Source organism: Pinus tabuliformis, chromosome 8 (genome assembly GCF_031772625.1).
Source record: "Pinus tabuliformis cultivar Carrire ecotype Pingquan chromosome 8, CPIR1, whole genome shotgun sequence".
Taxonomy (NCBI): Eukaryota; Viridiplantae; Streptophyta; class Pinopsida; order Pinales; family Pinaceae; genus Pinus; species Pinus tabuliformis.
Window position 1 is genome coordinate 1950362103 of NC_142294.1, and position 20500 is coordinate 1950382602.

General features: G+C 35.9%; 1 protein-coding gene across 1 annotated transcript; it reads right to left on the reverse strand.

Annotated features, from left to right (window-relative positions):
• Positions 1–713: 713 nt before the first annotated feature.
• On the reverse strand, positions 714–4852 carry LOC149244269 (uncharacterized). The gene is made up of 5 exons (XM_089371488.1): positions 4205–4852; positions 3277–3611; positions 2823–3171; positions 2309–2675; positions 714–2212 (listed from the first exon to the last, which is right to left on the reverse strand). Exons 1-5 carry the CDS (start codon positions 4850–4852, stop codon positions 714–716), a joined length of 3198 nt encoding a protein of 1065 aa, XP_089227614.1.
• Positions 4853–20500: the final 15648 nt, after the last annotated feature.

Below are 20500 nucleotides of genomic sequence, written 5' to 3' on the forward strand. Positions count from 1 at the left end.
CAAAATGAAAAAATAATATATGTGGATAGTGTTAAAATTTGAGTAACATGTGTACCATGGAAGATTTACATAAATGGTCATAGAAGGTTTGCATCGAATGGGATGTGTTAGTTTGTTGGTCTTTCTCTCTCCCTTTAAAATAAAAATAAAAATTAAAAATTATTTTCTAAATAGAAAAATATTGTCACCTATAATAATAAAAAACGAATAGAAGTAAAAGACATGTATGAGTAAGATGTTTAAATCTTATACTTTTCAAAAATATTTCCACAAGAAATTTATATAAACTACTTTTTTTTCCGGGGAAAAAAGCAACTTTTTATTAGTAGAATAAAAGTTTGGATCCAGTTGTTCTTAAGCCACGCAGGGCTTAATGAAGCATTCACAGCTCAACCCGCAGGGAGCTTTTTTGCTGTTTGTAGCCTGAGAGAGTCTTCCTCCCAAGAGGAGGATGAAAAACCATTATAAACGATAGAACTAAAGTTATCTGGAGTCTCCTTAATGGAAAACAACTCCATAACAGACAAAAAAATAGTGTCCACCTGCACTGTGTATGATCAAAAAATTTGAGAAGTCTGAAGGCCGTGATCGAACAGCCGAAAAGAAGAGAACAGCTAAGGAGAAATATATACAAAATATAAAAACAGCATATAAAGAGAAAGCTGATAAAGAGCCAACAAAAAAGGGGCGGATCATAAAATTTGTTGTTAATGCTACTGATCATAAGGAGGCTGGTCTGATCTGAAAGACTGCCCCTGGTATATCTCTTCTATCGCCCAGCTGTCCGGATCCTGTTGTAAACCTGCCTTAGATAACTGATCGGCTTCTTCGTTCCTTTCCCTGTAGATATGACATAATGAAAACCTGTTAAAGAGAGTCTTCAGATATAAAATCTCTTCAACAATTGTCATTAAAATTTGATTTTGGCAAGCAGCTAAACCATTGATCCAATTTATAACATTAAGAGAGTCCCCAAATAACTGGATTGAGTTGATGTTTTTGTGTTGAAGCCAGTAAAGTAAGAGACGCAAAGAAGAGAGTTCTGCAAAATTGTTTGTTCCTGGACCCAGCCCAACTGAGGCTTTTATAATGTGATCTGAATTGATGTGCATGCTCATGCCTGCGCCGGCCCGATTATTTTGAGAGGCTCCGTCAAAGAAGCCACATGGGATATCCTCCTGAATTATGAAATTGTTTTGTTTTGTTCTGGTTTTTTTTTCTTCAGGGGGAGGCAGAGCATAATAGATGGCTGCGATATTAGAGGCAATGACAGAGGGCGGTGTAATTTGATCTTGGAACAGACTCTTATTTCTCGCGAGCCACACACCCCAGCAGAAGATAATAGGCAGGTTCCTCATATTCCCTTCCGAGTAAGTATGCCACCACTTCCTCCAGGTTTCGTCCAGCGGCTCATTTCCCCATTGTGCAATTACCTTGAGAAACCCAATGACCTCCTCCCAAATCTTCCTCGAGAAAGGACAGGTGGTGAAAAGATGATTTAAAGTTTCCTCATCAGACTTGCACAGAGGGCAACGCCCTGGGCCAACTAAAAACCTAGATTGAAGGATTTCCCATGTTGGAGCCTTCTTTTTTAGAATACACCAAAGGAAGAGCTTAGATTTTGCTGGGCTTTTGAGTTTCCATAATGCTTTGGACCACCAATCCGGAGCACCCCATCCTATCTTTCCCAAAAGATAAGAGTATCCCTCCTTTGGTGTATATCCCCCCGATTTGCTGTGAGCCCACATTAACCTATCAGGTTCCTCCCTTATCCTAACATTGGATCGTTTTAGTTCTTTGATGAAACCTGTCCATTCAATCTTCCATCTGATATTTAGCCCTAACTCTTCATCATCCTTCCAAACCTGGCCCCAAATGGAGTGCTGCCCAACTCTAGCCACCTGATTTAATGAGGTGATATCTTTGGACTCAAGATGTCGAAGGAGCCCTGGCGATAAGGCGTAAGCTTCATTGCACCCGATCCAAGGGTCCCTGCCGATCCTGATTTGTCTGCCATCTCCCACTTTCCAAGCTAAACCTTGCTCAATCACTGAGAAGGCATCCACCGTGGCCTTCCAAATTACAGAAGAGTTTTTTGCCTTCTTGTTCTGACTCCGAATCCAATCTTCCAAGGGCGTTGGATCGATATACTTCCTTTTAATCACCCTTGTCCATAGATTTTCTATGGTTATTAGCCTCCAACCAGACTTTGCTGCTAACGAAGTGCTGAACTCAGGAAGTCTTTTGATCCCCCAACCTCCCCACTCTTTTGATCTGGCCACTTTGTCCCATGCCACCCATGGTAAACCTGAGAAATCCTTGGAACCTGCCCAAAGAAATCTGCAACAAATTCTTCTAATTTTCTCCATTACACCTTTAGGAATCCAAGTTAGAGCAGCCCAGTAAACCGGGATGGCAAGCAAGACCGATTTGATGAGAGTTAGCCTACCAGCCCTGGATAGCCATCTATAGCTCCAGTGTGAGATTCTAGCTTCAATTTTTGCTATAATCCAGTTCCAATCTGCTTTTCTGTAAGCAGCAGGTTTTAGCCAAAACCCCAAATATTTGAAAGGAACATCCAAAGATTGGCTAGGATAAGGAAAAAGATCAGCTAGAAGACTCCTTTCCCTTCTGTCCACATCTGCCAAACAAACTTGTGATTTCACAGAATTTATCTGCATACCAGTAGCTTTTAGAAAAAGATCAAAGATGCATTTTATCTCCTTTAATTCGCTGTAATTTCCATTTGTAAAGATCAATATATCATCAACGAAAAGAAGATGAGTGATGAAGAGATTTATAGCTACCTCTATACCTTTTACCTTGTCCTCACTTCTGGCTTTATGAATCAGCCTGCTAAGTCCTTCGGCCACAAGGAGAAACAAAAGTGGTGATAATGGACACCCTTGTCTGAGGCCTCTCTGGCTAGAGAAAAAGGAGGAGGCAGCTCCGTTGACCAAAACTGCAAAGCTGACATTTGTTATGCATCCCATGATCCAACTGACAAATGGGTAGTTGAATCCCACATGAGTAAGAAGCATTCGTAGATAGAGCCAGCTTGTCCTATCAAATGCTTTGGAGAGGTCAATTTTGAGAACAGCTCCTTTCTTTTTCTTTAATTTGACACTATGAATTGCCTCCTGAGCAACCCCAATAGCTTCATGGATTTGTCTGCCATCCAGGAACCCAAATTGTTCCATAGATATGTTCCTTGACAAGATTGGAGCTAATCTGAGGGCGATAACCTTTGAAATAATCTTATAAATACAGTTGCACAAAGAAATTGGTCTGAAATCTTCAAAGCTTTCTGGCTCATTCTTCTTAGGAATGAGAGCAATAAATGTTGAATTAAATGGTCTATAAATATCTCCTTTCAATCTTGACTCCTCTACAACTTCAGTTATCTCGTCTCCAATTAGGTCAAAGAAATGGAGAAACAATTCAATAGTCCAGCCATCAGGACCTGGACTTTTGTCTTTGCCTAAAAGCTTCATGGCTGCTTCAGTCTCCGCCTTAGTGACCGAGGTTGAAAGATCTTCAGATTCTTCTTCCTCAATGAATCTGGGGAAACATTGCACGGTTTTGAAGACTTCTGCAATAGTGGCCTCTCTCTGTTCAGAATATAAAATATGAAAATGTCTTTTCCCAAGTCCAGAAAGATCAGAAAAAGATCTGACATCTCTCCCTTCTTCATTTTTAAGGCTCCATATTGTGTTTATTGATTTTCTTCCTTTTGCAAAATTATGAAAGAATTTGGTGTTTTCATCCCCAGACTTTAGCCAAACTGCCCTACTCTTTATTCTCCATTCTTCTTCCCTTTCCAGAAGGATTCTGGTTTGCTGCTTCTCCAAAAGAAGAATTCTATCCTTGGATTCTTGAGATGAGTAGCCATCTGAATCCAAACTCTCCAATTTCTTCAGGTCTTCCCTTATACAGTTTAGCTCCTCATTTTGTTTCAATTTCCTTTCCCTTGCCCAAGAGATTGTGGCTGATTTCAATCTTTTTAAATTTTCCATGAACAAAAAACTTTTCTCCTCTCCTGCATTGTGATCTGGGTGGATCCAAGTTTTTTTTTAAACAATTCACTGAAAGAAGGATCTTGAAGCCAAGCTGGATTAAATTTATAAGGGGCGGGGGGCTTGTGTGGAGGAGTAGATAGATCTAGAAAGATTGGGAAGTGGTCCGAATTCCCGATTTCCTCAACCCACTGTCTGATTAGGGGAACTTTGGCGGATAGCGAATCAGATAGCAAGAAGCGATCTAGTCTTTTGGCAATCCTGTCTGCACCAACTCTTCGATTCCGCCAAGTAGGCTTTAGCTTAATCGGGAGAGGATCAACAAAGTTATTCTCTGAGATGAGATTATGGAAAAAATCTGTAAGAGGATCTTCTCTCGCCGAAGGTCCCCAAGCTTCAGCACGACCTAAAGAGAAATTTAAATCACCACCCAAAATCATCACCGGAGCTTTCAAAACCGATTTTGTCATCAAGTCATCCCAAAAAAATTCCCTGCCTTGACAAGGCCCATAGATGTTGATTATGGTGATGGGGAAATGGAAATCAGGGGATAATATCTCCATTCCCATTACATTCTTCATCCCCCAATTGCTGAGAACTTTAACTCTCCCATCTTTGTACCCAATTGCTGATCCCCCCGAATGTCCAAAGGCATCAGTAGCACTGAAAGTCCACCCTGGAAGAAGAGCATTAAGCATAGGTTCAATCTCATTAGCCTTCCCCAGGGTTTCTTGCAGAAGGATTACATCTGCTTTTGAGTTGAAAATCCATTCTTTCAGGGCCAGTTTTTTGGGTTTGCTGGCCAAACCTCTGCAATTCCAGGATGTTAGGATCATTTGATAACTCCCTCAGGGGGATGTGCTGCTCTAAGAACCCCCTGGATGGAATATTGTTTGCCATCTGCAACATCCATCTTTGCTTTAAGTTTTGCCTTGAACAGATCAGATTTCCGGCCTCGTTTGTTTTTGGATTTAATCTGTGTAGGAATCAAGCCCAGCCCACCTAAAGACCCCTGAATCGTTTGATTCCCACCCAAAGATCTCAGATTGTATGGACAAGGGGTCCGGGTCACAGGGAGAGGGAGAGGAGGCCAATTGTCTTCACAGTTTATATCCAGGAGAGGTAATGTTTCAGTTAAAGTTTCCACATTCAGCTCTGATATAGTGTCGCCCATATTTTCAACAATATTTTTTTCTTGCTCATGATAAGACGAAGAAGCAATATTATAATTTACATTTGAAGGCTCAGGAGAAATAAAGGAGGAGGGAGTCCCTGAGCACTTACCCTTCTCCGGATCGTCGGATTGTATTAGAAGTGTTTCCTCGACAGATCCTTTCACAGCTTCCGGTTCTTTAGCTATTACCTCGACGGCCCCTTCCACAGCTTCCTGATCTATGCCAATTTCTGCTTCCAAATCTATAGGCTGTGCGCTTGCATCCGATGGTCCTTTCTCAATCTCCTCTGCCTCCATATTCGTTTGTTCTTGTGGCTCCGGCATGTCCTGCTCCGTCCTTGTCTGTGCATCGAATTGAGCATTTGCTCTGTGAGCAGGTGTCCTACGAAAATGTCTCCTTCTTCTCTTATGGGGACAATCTTTTGCTAAATGTCCATGCTCATGGCACCAATGGCATCTAAAAGGCAGGAATTCATAGTCTAAAATCTGTTCATAGACATATTCATCAAATTGTAGGTTAACCTTTTGTGCCAAACCCCCGCTTGGTTTGAGCATTACAAGAATGCGCGCAGTTGCCAAATTGTTTGTTGTTAAGAATGACATGTCCGCTGTCATGTATTCCCCCAGCCGGTTACCGATTGTTCTGAATACTTCCTCAGTCCATAGAAGAGAGGGTAAACCCGGAGCACGCACCCAGACAGGAAATGTATCTGTGCGCTCCTTAATGGCATCAAACAAAGGAGACCATTTTTTAAATAGAACGGGGATGTTATCAATATGCCATATACGCTGCAGAACCCAATCCACCGTTTCTCTGTCATCAAATTTGAACTTGAACCATCCTTTTGCTAATACCTTTGCTTCGAAATTTACAGATCTCTCTGGAGTGAAACTTCTTTCGCCCCATTCTTGAAGAAAAGCAGATGAATATGGCTTACCTCTGACTCTGCCTACCAAAGTGCAATCTGCCACCGCTAGAGCTTCTATCATCGATACCTCCATCCCAAGAACCAGATTCTCCGTTATTACCTGTGTTCCAATGGGTCTTTTCTGTTTCCTTGTCGCTCCTCTTGGCCTTGAGCTTTCCACCACCGGTCTTCTTCCTTCACAATCCTCGATAATGTCTGATGTTATCTGTGCTGAGCCCAAAAGGGTATCTGGTTCCCACAGGGACGGGATCTGTCCTGAAAGACCCAAGTCGACATTCCCAGAGAACAAAGTATCTGCCCCCAAACCTTCATTTTCTTCCGGCCCACCTGCTAAGGAAGTGCCGTGGTCGCTTGGTTGAATCTCAGGTTGGCCTTGGGAATCTCGAGAGAGGGAAACCCTCGTAATCGAGACTGGAGCACCTGGAAATCTAGAATGCTCAATACCCGCTGGAAACCCTAGCTGGGATATTTCTTCGAGCCCCTTAGGGTTTGGAAACCGTGATTTCGGAGGAAGACCCTTAGGCTCCGAGGGCTGAGTAGCCGCGAGCACCCCTCTCAAATCTGTCTCTTTCACTTGTTGAATAGGGCCGGCCTCAAAACCTTCATGCGGGATCTCTCTGTCCGGCTCCTTGTCTTGGATTAAAACCTGAGGGATCTCCGACTGAGATGCAGACGCCAGACTAGGGATATCGACAGTCCCAAAATAGTAGTCCACATTCTGAGAATTGATTTCCTTGCCCCACATGGAAAGTATATCCTCAACATCTGGGTCCAGTGCTAAAAACTCGGAGGGCTTAACCATGGTTGAAATTTCCAAGGGAGAGAAACCACCGACAGACCAGGAAAACGGAAACTGCAAACAGCAGACAGTTGACAGTAATAAAATTTACCTTTACCGACCAAAGGAAAAGCCAAAACGCGGTTTAACCTCCATCTGCCAGTTGCAAGAAGCTGAGGGGGAAGCTTCCGCGTCGGCAGCTGTGCGGGGAACAGGCCTCGACTACCTACCCAAACCCTGTTCGGGGTTCAAGTCTTTGACCAGGGTTCGACATCCTCCCCTGCTGCATCCTACCTCCGATAATGAGCTACTCCTTGAAAAAAAAAATCTTGAAAATCCATGTTAACTAATTTATGTTGATATCAACTTCATATATATATATATATATATATATATATATATATATATATATATATATATATATATATATATATATATATATATATATATAGATATATATATTGTTAAAATAAAACATTTTAATATTGTATATAAAAATATTCAATGTGGGTTATCAATAAAATATTTTAATAGGATTTAATATTGAAATATACTTAAAAATATAATAATAAAAATAATAAACAATTCTAATTTACATGACAAAATGTCTTGATGTACATGTGATGTAAAATATTTTAATGTAAATTATGTATATATTATATATCATTTAAAAAAATTTATGGATATATTATGAAAAAAAATAAGTTTTATGGTTAAATTTTTTATTTGGTTATATATACTCTATTTAACATTCAAAAATACCATTTAAACAATGAAAAATAACACATTGTATTTTGCGCTTGAAAAAATTTAATCCCTTTAGACTCATGTTGAATCTATACTTAAAATAAATCTATAAAACATTAAACAAATACAATTTTTAACCTTTGATGCGCGGCATAATTAACGAGTATGATTAGAAAACAACTCTTCTCACAGGCTCAGCGCTGGAGTAGCACGATGGATAACATTCAGTAATATGATAGGTTGACGAAAATTCTATGGTAGCACTGAAGTAGCACGATGAATAATATTCAATAATATGATAGGTTGACGAAAATTCTATAGATGATCATAGAAAGAATGAATGTTTAACATCCAAAAAATTGGAGCATGAAACTTCACAAAGTTGGCATGGCCATTTCCTTGATCCTCCAATGCCTGCAACGAAATTTTGATCACACACAGCCTGTAAATTGACCTCCTGCGTAAATTGATCACACTAAGGTTATGTACAGTTGTGAGTTAGGTTGGTTGTTGATTTCGGTAATGGTAGATCGAACATTGATCAAGCACTGAATGATCTATCTACCATGTCTCACTTAATAATAGATTTATCGTTGATCATGAAATGTTTCTAGAGATGGGTCATATGAGTACAAACACACAAAACCTAATGACCACAAAGTGACTAGTGGTTTGTTGCTAACACATCGATCACATAGGTTAGTGGACACATGGCCTCTCTCCTATGATATGGACCAGTGATGAAGGGCTCACAAGTAACTCTCGCTTATAAAACACTTTCGATGTAATTATCAATTTGGTTGAGTGTATTAAGTCATGCAAATGATTTTATTGGGATAGGTTGAGAATTTAGTGACACTTGTGGTCCATTATTACTCATTTAACATAGCTATATAAAACACTTTCGATGTAATTATCAATTTGGTTGAGTGTATTAAGTCATGTAGATGATTTTATTGGGATAGGTTGAGAATTTAGTGACACTTGTGTTCCATTATTATTCATTTAACATAGTTCTATATAGCTATTGGGTAATATATATACACAAAACATATACACTTAATGTATAACATGCACAAAGTTATTGTTGTGAGGTATATATTCCTTGATATGTTTATTTTCATTTGATTCAGTTTTATAAATTATAAATAGTGATGTGAAAAACTATTGCTTCAATTAAATTTGGCTTCTTGTTAATTGTATGGTTAGTTTAACCATCTAGATTTGGGTCATGTTTTTGAATGTAGAATCTTTGTGTATGGTTAGTTTAACCATCCATTTCTTTGAATAAAGAATTTTTGAGTTTAATGCTATTGTGAATATTGGAGTGAATATTGTGATTATTTCTCTAATAGTATTGTAAACTATGATTTTTGCGTGTATTATTAAGACCAAGACCATAATATAGTTGCTAGAGTGTTGCATCATTGCTATGGTGCATTATGTTTAGGTAGCCACTGGATACATCATTTTGTAAATCAAAAATTATGGATATGTAATGCTTGAAAAACTTTATAGTTTTTGAATATGCTTGAGTTGATAGTAATATTTTTTATTTTTTTGTAATAATGGCTCATTGATTTAGTTATTTAGCCACATTTTTTTGTAAGTAACCATATACTATACTATAGAACAATTCTACTAACAAGTTTATTTGAGTAGTTATTTGCTTAGAGCATATGGTAGTCTTTAGCTTTTGTGAGTTGATACCAATACCTATTTTCCTAGGGCATATGATACTATGTAACTCTGTACCTTTTATGAGACAAAAATACAATAAACTAGGGGATAAAGATCTTGGATTCAAACCTATCTAGTAGTTCCTTTGGCCTTTCTTGGGTAATTTAATGACAAATGATGCAAGTCATTAGGAGAATTCCATATATGCCCACAATCTTCTTTATGTCACTACTCTCCCCTCATATTTAGAATTTTGTGATTGAAGAGATCATGGAAAGGGAAAATTGACTATATTGAAAAGTGATTTTTACAACCTCAAACCAAAGAGATTTGTAATTTATTAAATGATCAACATGAAATAAAAATATTAATAATAATAATAATAATAATAATAAATTAATATTATTTAAAAGAAAATATTTCAATTTACATTTTTTATTTACACACACATCTTTGTGTGTGTGGTTTAGGGTCATATTAGTCCAAGAAGATCCACCCGAAGGGATCACTTCCCGCCGCCAACTCAAACATCAAACATGGGGCGACCTGACCTTGCGAGTGTCATGAGAAATGAACTTATGACCTCTCAATAGAAAATGTGCTTAACTATGAGAACTTAACTAATTGAGCTAACCCTCAGGGCTTTATATATCTATAAATATCAATTCTCTTTATGTTTGGTGGTTGGGGGGAATAATTGTTATCTTCACCACTTGGATTCAATTCGAACAATGACACGATGAGCTCATATTGAGCATATTGTTATAATGGTTTTGAGTCATTTTGTTGAATTCCCTTGAGCCATAAAGAATACCGTACCCTTTGTTATGAGATAGAGGGTGACATACTTTTGACATTCTATTCAATATGAGGGAGATGTATAATTTTTTTAATACTATTAATAAAAAAAATTAATGCAAGGAAACAACAATCATAAAGAAACACACACATAAACCATCACATGATTTATCCAACTATACCAGCTTAGTCATAGATCTATTTTTTTTTTCTTAAAAGCAACAAACTTTCCCAACACCATAGCCTTGATCAAGCAAGCCTTCCTGATGCAAGAGCATCGACCCATCCTCTAAAAAATTAGAAAGAACCACTTCTAGAAGGAAAAAATTGAGAAAAAGGTGCATCAAAAGGCAAGGGATTTCTTAAAAAGATTGAAAAATCAGATCCATGAGGGATCTTAGAATTTTTTTAAGAGCTTTGTGAAAAAATCCATGTTAAGAACTTTGTGAAAAAAAATCAATGTTGAGAGCTTTGCGGAGAGGATCATGTTTAGAGCTTTATGGAGAAGATTATGGATCTTGAAATGACCCACAATATTGTAATTTCCTCTATAAATTGTAGCTTTTGGGAATTGAAAAGAGGTGGTCAATTGGATGAATATTAGAACCCCCGAGGTGCCATGTAATAGCAAATAAATTAAATTAATTTTAAGGCCTATCTTTTGTAATTTTGTTTGTATGCAAGGTGATTTAATTCATTGATGGCTTGATGCATAGATCCCTTAACTTTGATGAATTAACATTACATGTAGGCCACAGGGTTGTTTAGTTTTTGCAGTCGAAGCGAGGATGAGCTGATCTTGTGGAATCATAACCCACAAGTCCCAATAACAAACCAGTATAAGGATTGAAAATTAGAGACCCCAAAAATCGCTTGCATCAAACTGGTATTAGAGCACAAAATATTCTTGCATGTAATTAGAGGAGAAGCAATGAAAGAAGGTACAATTAAATTAAATATCTGATAAGAGATTTGTTTTCTCTGTGCAGGTAATAAAAGAGGAAGGTGAGAAGATATGCAATAACCTAGAGCAAAGAGTGCTTGTAGGGTTCCAGAGAAGAGAACCGAAAATATGCCAAAAGACCAAACTCAAGAGAAAGTTTGGTGAGACATTGTGTAACAAGGTGGAGACTTGTTACTGAAAAGGCGTGTTGCAACTCATGAGTTGAAGTTGCTACGAGAAGACCAGAAAGCATATGACCAGGAGGTCATAAATTTTTGTACCTTGGGAGTTTGATGCAAGAGCATCGACCTATCCTCTGAAAAATCAGCAAGAACCACTTCTAGAAGGGAAAAATGAGCAAAAGTGCATCAAAATGCAAGGGATTTGTTTAAAAGTCAGATCCATGAGGGATCTTAGAAATTTGTTAAGAGATTTGTGAAAAAATCCATGTTGAGAGCTGTGTGGAGAGAATCATGTTGAGAGATTTATGGAGAAGATCATGGATCTTGAAATGATCCACAATATTTTAATTTCCTCTATAAATTGTATCCTTTAGGCATTGAAAACAGGCGGTTAATTGGATGAATATTAGACCCCCCTAGACACCATGTAATAGAATAGAAATTAAATTAATTTTAAGGCCTAGTTTGTGTATTTTTCTTTTGTGCATGGTGTTTAATGCATTGATGGCTTGACGCATAGATTCATTGAATTTATCTGATGAATTAACGTTACATGTAGACCACAGGGTTGTTCAGTTTTTGCAGTGGAAGCGAAAATGAGTTGAGTTTGTGGAATCATAACCCACAAGTCCCAAGATTGAACTAATAAAAGTATTGAATATGACAGACCCCAAATATCGTTTGCATCACTTCCACTTGCTTAACTGGAAAATCTTCAAGTCTTTTACAGACTTTAACTACATGTAATACCATCGGCTCAATATCATGGGCTACCAATACTAGGTTCCCAAAACCACATTGTTCATCTAACAACCTTGACTTTTCACTCAGTCAAGTTTATCTAACAATCCCCTCTTCAAACTTCAATGGGGGAATTCTTTAGGTCCAATCCAGAAAACCTATATGCCCCCTATCATTCTAGGTACTAAGCTACGTGTGTCTTACCATATCTTACAATCATATGCCCATTTACATGTAGTTTAGAAAATTTTCATCTCAAAAGCAATTTCTTTATGTTATTTCTATCCCAACACTTATGCTTCCATTCTATGACTTTAGTGCACCTTCTCACACTAGGAAATCTCCTCATGCTACTTAATCACAGCTAACATTCTAATCTAGTTTTAGTTTTGGTTTAGGTTGACTTTGGTAATTCCCTTTGCATTTACATATTGAACTAACAATGTCATGTCATCTCTAGGTTTATACACTACACCTTGCCCCTTTGTGGCTTGACCAAATGCTATAGTTCTCTCTTCACCAAGTAGAAATTTCTCCTTTATTTCTCCTTTAGAATGAGCATTCTGCTTGCTCAAATTTGATTCATTATAATGGAAAATCCCCAAATCTTTTAGAAGTTTTAACTACATGTAATACCATGGGCTCAAAAACGACCATTGTCCACCTAACATCTTTGATTCTTTCATTGAGTCAATTTTATCTAACAAATATTTAACATAAAGTTGACAAATGGTGTGGGTATATATATAGTTAGTAAAAAAATCCATATGATCCATAAATTTCAACGTCCATTGTTGATTCTACCTTTAATAAAATATTTTGATATCAAATTTCTTTTTATCTATCTATTTAAAATAAAAACAATTGATTTTTTTTAATTAATAATATCTTTGTTAATATGAGAAAGATGTAATTTATTCTATGGTTAATATAGAATTGATATATGACATATAAAAAAGCTTAAATCCATATTAATTATAACTTTATTCTAGAGAAATTAAATCTTTAAAAATAATTCTTTTAATAAAAAAATTTGAAAAAAATGACTTATAAAAATATTTGACCTCTCATCCAAAATTAAATTAAATCAACATTAATAATAACTTCAACCCAACTTCTTATTATAATAATAATAATAAAAATAAAATAAAAATAAAAAAAAAATTAACTTACAACCATTTTCAATACATGTATAATGTGATGGAAAAAAGAACACATGTTTACTCCATGTATGCAACGAGTTGCCCATTTCATTTTCCATGGATGCCACCACTTCCATATTTCATTTTAATACAAATGGAATTTGTATTAATTGGATGAATGGATACGTATAATACCTTAAGGTTATACATAAGTTATGGGTAAAGTTTTAAAGGCGGTATATACTTACGTGTGAAAGAGCCGGGTGGGATAGAGATTGAGTTGACCATTTAGAATTTTTTTTTTTTTTTCCTAAGGCTAATTTTATTAATAAAAATAAAAAATAAAATTATATCGAGGCCCCACTTCAACCGTTGTTGTTAGAGTTCATCAAGAAAGTCAAAATTGCCCCAGATTGGGGAAACCAGTTTGACATTGCAAAAAGACCAAACGTATATCCCGGGACTATCACCAAAGGAAACCCATACATAGGTCTTGGATCCATGTTTTGAGGCAAAACCCAGAAAAAGATACAACTCAGCACCACCGGACTCGACAACAGAAAAACAAACCCTCTAATCAGAAAAACAAACAGCAAAAACATCAAATGACTAGACCAACCCATCAGCCGCAGAAGGCTGAGCTGGCTCGTGGGTGGCAATGGATGCCACGTGGCATCATTTGTTGTCATCCTCATCATGTGTCTCCTCGACAATGAGGCAGGCATATTGGTCTCAATCTTCATCCTTCTCTGCCACGTCGCCTTTCGCTGCACCACCTGGAGGCCCCTTGCATGCTGGGTGCCGCTCACACTGCTAGCGAACCTTATCGTTATTGCAGCTCCTGCAGAGCTGCCACCAGCTCGCTGAATGTCACCTGCGTGAGCTTCTCCACCATGCAGTCTGCTATGGCTTGCACCCCTGCCATCATCCTTCAACTTTTTCTTAGAACCCCTACCCATTTCCGGATTTCTCACCTCCTGAGAGTGCTCTTCAGAATTCCTCGCTTGGTCATTGTTCTGCTCATCTTCTTCAGAGAAAACGATAGTCACATTGGCAGTTATAATGGGTCTATTCAGACTACTCTGGAACCTGAATTGGGTCAAGTGAGGGACAGAGCCTGGACGCAGACGAGAAATTGCAATATGGAGCCTAATATCGTTGTGCGCAGCATTAAGGCCGACCCTTGCCCCCGCCCACTGTGCATATGGGGATAGTGACTATGCGGCGACCTGGGGGGAGGCGAGTTTTCATGGTGCTGAGGGGGAGAGGCAAGAACCGAGCTCTGCACTGCCTGAGGGTGAGCGCTGCCTCCTCGGGTTCCTCCTCTACGACTCATGCGGTGACGAACCATACCAGTGAGGTTGGAGTGCAAATTAGTTGGACAAGTGGACGAGAGGGAGAACGGGATGTGAATACAGGGTTCCTGAGCAGGATTTAAAGGGAAGTGCCTGGAGTGGGAGTAATGGTGCCCATTTCCGAGATCAATACAGTAGAGGAGCCAACATCTTCTCCTTGTGGCTATTCTACTGCAAGAAATTCCAGCCTGAGGCGGACAGAAGCTAAGGAACGAGGGATGAACAGAGGATTCGAGAGGCGCCACATGAATATCATCTGCTTCCAAATCTCGGCCTAAGGGGCCATTTATTGCAGCATGCTCGTTTGCCAGGTTTCATCTAAGATGAGCCTAGAGCAGAGCGCAACCCACTGCCTGGTAGGTCCTAGCGCCGACAATCCGAATGGTGGCCATTAATGATCTTGGCTTCCACCCACATCCGGGTGACTATTTAGATTATTAATTGAGTTGAATATTTTTTTTTAATTTATAGTTTATACATAGGGTATTTAAAAAATTTATATTTTTTTGGATGTAAGAAAAAAGGGTAATGAACTAAGACTCAAAATTATATAGTAAGAGAGAGACTTTGTCTTCATATAGATTATTAATTGGTAATTCTAAGTGGTACAATTTTCCTTGAATAATAGTGACAAGTCAATTTACATTTAAGAATAACAAACCCGAAATAATTGTCTTCACTATTGGTTTGAAATAGTTAAGAAAATTTTCCATCCACACACACACATATATATATTATTTAAAAAAAAATATTTTTATATTAATTATAAATAAAACTATTTTAATATTTATATTCAAAATCTTAATCTTTTTCTTTAAACATTTTTTAACTAATAATTTAACTAAAAGTATTATAAAAGAAATAATTGTGAATGTAAGTTTTATATGTACTATAGGAATGAACATACATAAATTAGTACAAATATACAAATTAAATGGATGGTAAGTGTCCAAAGACATCAATCCATAATAAACATCAAAACACTTACTTCATGATACATCTCACATTGCCAAAAAATTTTAAAATTATAAAAATTAACTAAATTATAACTTTATTTTAAGCTATTATATTAATAATTAAAAAGAAATTAATATATAAGCTAAACATATATAAATTAAAAAAAAAAAAAAACGAATGAACAAACATGTAACAAAAAGATTCACTCCCACGATATGCTTAGCCTATAAATAGGCTTTGTTGGAATATAATGGACCAATACCATGGCTTATAAATAGGACATGTAAAAAAAACCATGATTCATTTTATATGACATTTTTTTAGTTATTCAATTTAATTAAAAGAGTAGAAAGGGAGATAAATTTCAACCTTTGATCCCTAAATACTATAAGAATATTCTAGAATATTGTATGAAGGTTAAATCCCTACAATCCACCCAACAATTATTGATAGTTAAATTAAATATCTAGGTATCTTATTCTAAAATAGACATACCTATTAATATAATAACTAAAGATGAATATATAGTTCACACGATCAAATGAGTGACGTGACATATATTTCTTATATAAATATATTGTTTCACATAGATATCAACAAAAAAAGTTTGGAAGGTGCTTTCATATATTTTTCCTTCCAATGCTTCACATAGTTACTATGTTTCCAATATCCCTTTCATTCTAATTTAAAAGGGAAAACTTTAACTTTTAAATATTATATTTTTTTGAAGATGGAAAAATATTTTGTACCTTGGTGGATAAATATAGTTTGAGTAATCCTAATAATTAAGATATTGTGTTTCCTTATAAAAGATCATAAGTTAAAATCCAAAAAGAATAGAATGTTTACATCATCATAGAATTTAGCACCCTCTTATCTCAAAAATAAAATCTTATACAAAACCTGTTCTCTCAAACAAAGAGTAAAAACTAGATAATTTCTTAATATATAACTATGAGAAAAATAGCTCTTAGTTAATCACTAAATAAAATGGATGAAGTCTAATTCTTTTATTGAATAATATGTTAATTTTTTAATTTGTGAATTATGATTTGGATGTCTTAGTCTCTCCACGAATGATATTATTCAGATTAAGCATGATTAGACTACAAAACATTCTTACATTTTCTGGAGTATGAGTTGGTATTTGCTCTCTTCTTCTTAGCTCATTAGTGTCGAAACTCGTTTTTGTTTTAAACCTAGATTAAACCTTCTATGTTTTAGATTTGGAGATGAAACTTCGTTTCTCCCATTAAAGATTCTTGAAACTAAACTCTCTTCTATTCATTTACTACATTTATAACTTTCTTTCAAATTGTCCAGTTTAAGTGGTCGTTTTACTTTCTTTCAAATTTTTCCACGTGTATCCGAATATGAATCACTGTGACTAACAAATATTATATGTCTACATATTACAGTTTGAGTGGGCCTAATGGTTAAGAGCATGTGTTTCTTCCTAAGAGGTCACAGGTTCAAAACTACAGGGGGGTGGAGTATGTATGCCTTTGTGGACTTAACAGTCAAATCGTTGCGCGAAGGTCGGTCCCTTGTCCCACAAACAAGGGGGTCTCATACACAAATTTGGTGTCTGGCTTGGCTGTCCCTTGTCCCATGAACAAGGGGGTCTCATACACAAATTTGGTGTCTGGCTTGGCTGTCTCTTGTCTCACAAACAAGGGGGTCTCATACACAAATTTGGTGTCTAGCTTGGCCATCTCTTGTCCCACAAGCAAGGGGCTTTCATACACAAATTTGGTGTCTGGCTTGGCCGTCCCTTGTCCCACTAACAGGGTCTCATACACAAATTTGGTGTCTGGCTTGGCCATCCCTTGTCCCACGAACAAGGGGGTCTCATACACAAATTTGGTTTCTGGCTTGGCTGTCCCTTGTCTCACAAACAAGGGGGTCTCATACACAAATTTGGTGTCTGGCTTGGCCGTCTCTTGTCCCACAAACAAGGGGGTCTCATACACAAATTTGGTGTCTGGCTTGGTCATCCCTTGTCCCACTAACAAGGGGGTCTCATACACAAATAAGGGGGTTTCATACACTAAACGAGGTTGTCTCATACACAAATTTGGTGTCTGGCTTGGTCGTGACCTTATATATATATATATATATATATATATATATATATATATATATATATATATATATATCTATATTAAATGTTACATGTATTAAATGTTAAAGTAATTACAAATCTCCCTTATACTTTGATTTAGAAAACACTTATTGATGGAATAATAACTCTTTCTCTCTATTTTGACGTTAAAATCTTTTATTGAACATGCATATTAAAATATTTGATTTATAATCCATATTATACTTTTTTTTATTATTAATATTTTTTAAATGTTACAGATCATTTCAATATTAAAAATAAAATAAATTAAATGTTTCCTTAACAATAAAAAATAAAAATATAAAAAATTTATTACTTTAAATTATTTTATTTTTCTCTATATAAAATTGATAAAAAATTATGCTATTTAATATGGACATTAAAATAATTTATTTATAACTTGCACTAAAATATTTGGAAATTGATTGATATTCCTCATAGTTAAATGTTTGTTAGTGTGAGTTGTTCCGTCATTGTCAGAAGTTGTGAGGAATTAATCCACTCAAATTGGAAGTGTGAAGAATTGAGCTACTTGCAGAGCTAGGAGCTGGTCATCCAGTAATGCGGCCCCTTCATACTGAGCAAAGCCCATGTCGGAACTGCATTTATGTTCATGAATTGTCCAGAACCTGCGTGCAATTTTTGATCCAACAAGCCATGATTTAAATTATGTTTTAGCCTTGAAGATTTCAAAATTTATATCGCCATGGGAAGGTATTTGCAATAAAATAAAATGAAATCTGCGGTGACATACATGTTCCAGCCTCTCGACAACCCAATAACAAGTATGGATGCCCAAAGAGGTGCTTTTTTTCTAGAACGTGTATAATATATTATGGAGATAAATGATGAGGAATGTTCAGAATTAGAGAAAGAAGTCAACAAATTGGTTTAATGGTTTGAAAACATTTATAGAAGAAAAACAGTGTAGGTAAAAGTTCAATATAGTTGGTTGTCAAGATAATTTGGCACGTGTGGATTTAGGGAAAAATCTCTTATTTGTTGAAGATGTGAGAGTGATCTTTTCTCAAGTTATTTTCTCGTGAGGTTATGCTAGAGCTTGGAATGTTGTTCAGTAATTGAATTCAGGAGGTCCATAATTAGAGAGTTCAAGAATAGAACTCAAGAATCCAACTTGCCAAATACAACTTTAAGAGGGTTAAAAGACAACTAATTGGAGTTAGTAGACACGGTATAACATTAAGTTACATCATCTTTCATACTAAGTTATACGGCTATAAAGCCCCTTTCAACCCAAAAAAAAATCAACATATTATATATTTAACACACTTTTTTTCACTAAGTCATTTAGATATTACTTTAGGCAAGCCTGACATGACCTTAACAATCCCCTTAATTAATTTGTTGAAATATTTATGTGCGTTAGAATCGTGACTAAATCATTTAAATATTTCGGAAAGTCATCAACTATTTCGTAAAAAATAGTAACGATGAATTATTGAAAATTTTGAATAGTATTATTGCGTTATTATATATTTAACACACTTCCACACTTCATTTTCACCGACGCAAGCACGACATGATCTGATTTAAATATTTATGTGTTAGAATCTTGACTAAATAGTAACTTTGAATTATTGAAAACTTTGAATAATATTAATTAAATATTTCCGTTAACATCTCTCACCAACTATCTTAAATATTTTGAGCATCATCACGCACTTCATCGAGCGATCATTATACATAATTTATTCTATAATCATGAAAAATGTTGAGCTTTAAGTTGTAATCTGTTAAAATATTTACAAGTACAAACGAGTTTCGAAATATTTTATTTGAACACCATTTTTAAATCAAAATAAGGTTGGTATTTTATAAACTGGACATTTTTTGAACATGCATAAATATGCACATTAAAGGCGAAGTCATTGTATTTAAATGGAAAAATGAAGATTCGAAAAGCCATTACATGTATATGTATTAGTCATATTTAATTGAATAGTGGAAAATTTGAACATTGACTTGGTTAGAATATTTGCTTTGGAGTCTAGTTTTCATATTCCAAGCAACATTTTAATGGAATCTAGTTTTCATATTCCAGTCAATATTTTAAACCTTACTCAAATTTATTTGAATAATGGAAAATTTGAATATTGACTTGGTTAGAATATTTGCATTGGAGTCTAGTTTTCATATTTCAGTTAACATTTTAAACCTATTGTTTCTCATGAGTATCTTGTATCAAAAGCTTCATTTTGTCCTTTATCATTTATCCATAACCAAACCAAACCCCTTGAGATTAACAATGTCACAATTGTACTAACTAGTTATAGATTGGTCATCATTATGTTAATTTTAATATATATGGCCATTACACCTAACATAATTTTTAAATTCTTGAGATTCAATGTATGTGAGACACATACAAGGTACCCTTATAGATTGGTCATCATTATGTTATTTTTCTTATTTATGGCTATTATACCTAACGTTATTTTTAAATGATTGAGATTCAATGTATGTGATACCTACAAGGTACTCCTAATAAGAATTATACATTTAAGAATGTTCAATAGCCATATGGAAACTCTAACCCTCAAAGATGTCTTCCCCTAACTCAGAATCCAACCTTGGCCCCCCTTAGGAACCCCCCCATTCTCTCTGCAATATCTCCATCATCAACAAGTGACAAACAAACCACCTGCTACTAGGCCTGCCCTTTTATAGAATCCTATAAAATATTTTTCCTTTTTATTTCCACCACTTGAAGTAGTTGGGACCTCCATCATGTACACCCATAATATTCCTAGGTTAATTATCACAATACCTATTCTTTTACCCTACAACACTTAACTTTGTTTTCAAATTGTCAAGGTTCAATGTATGTGAGACTTACAAGGTACCCATAATAAAAATCACACACCTAAGAATGTTCAACGCCCACATGGCAACGAAAAAACTAAACTATTTAG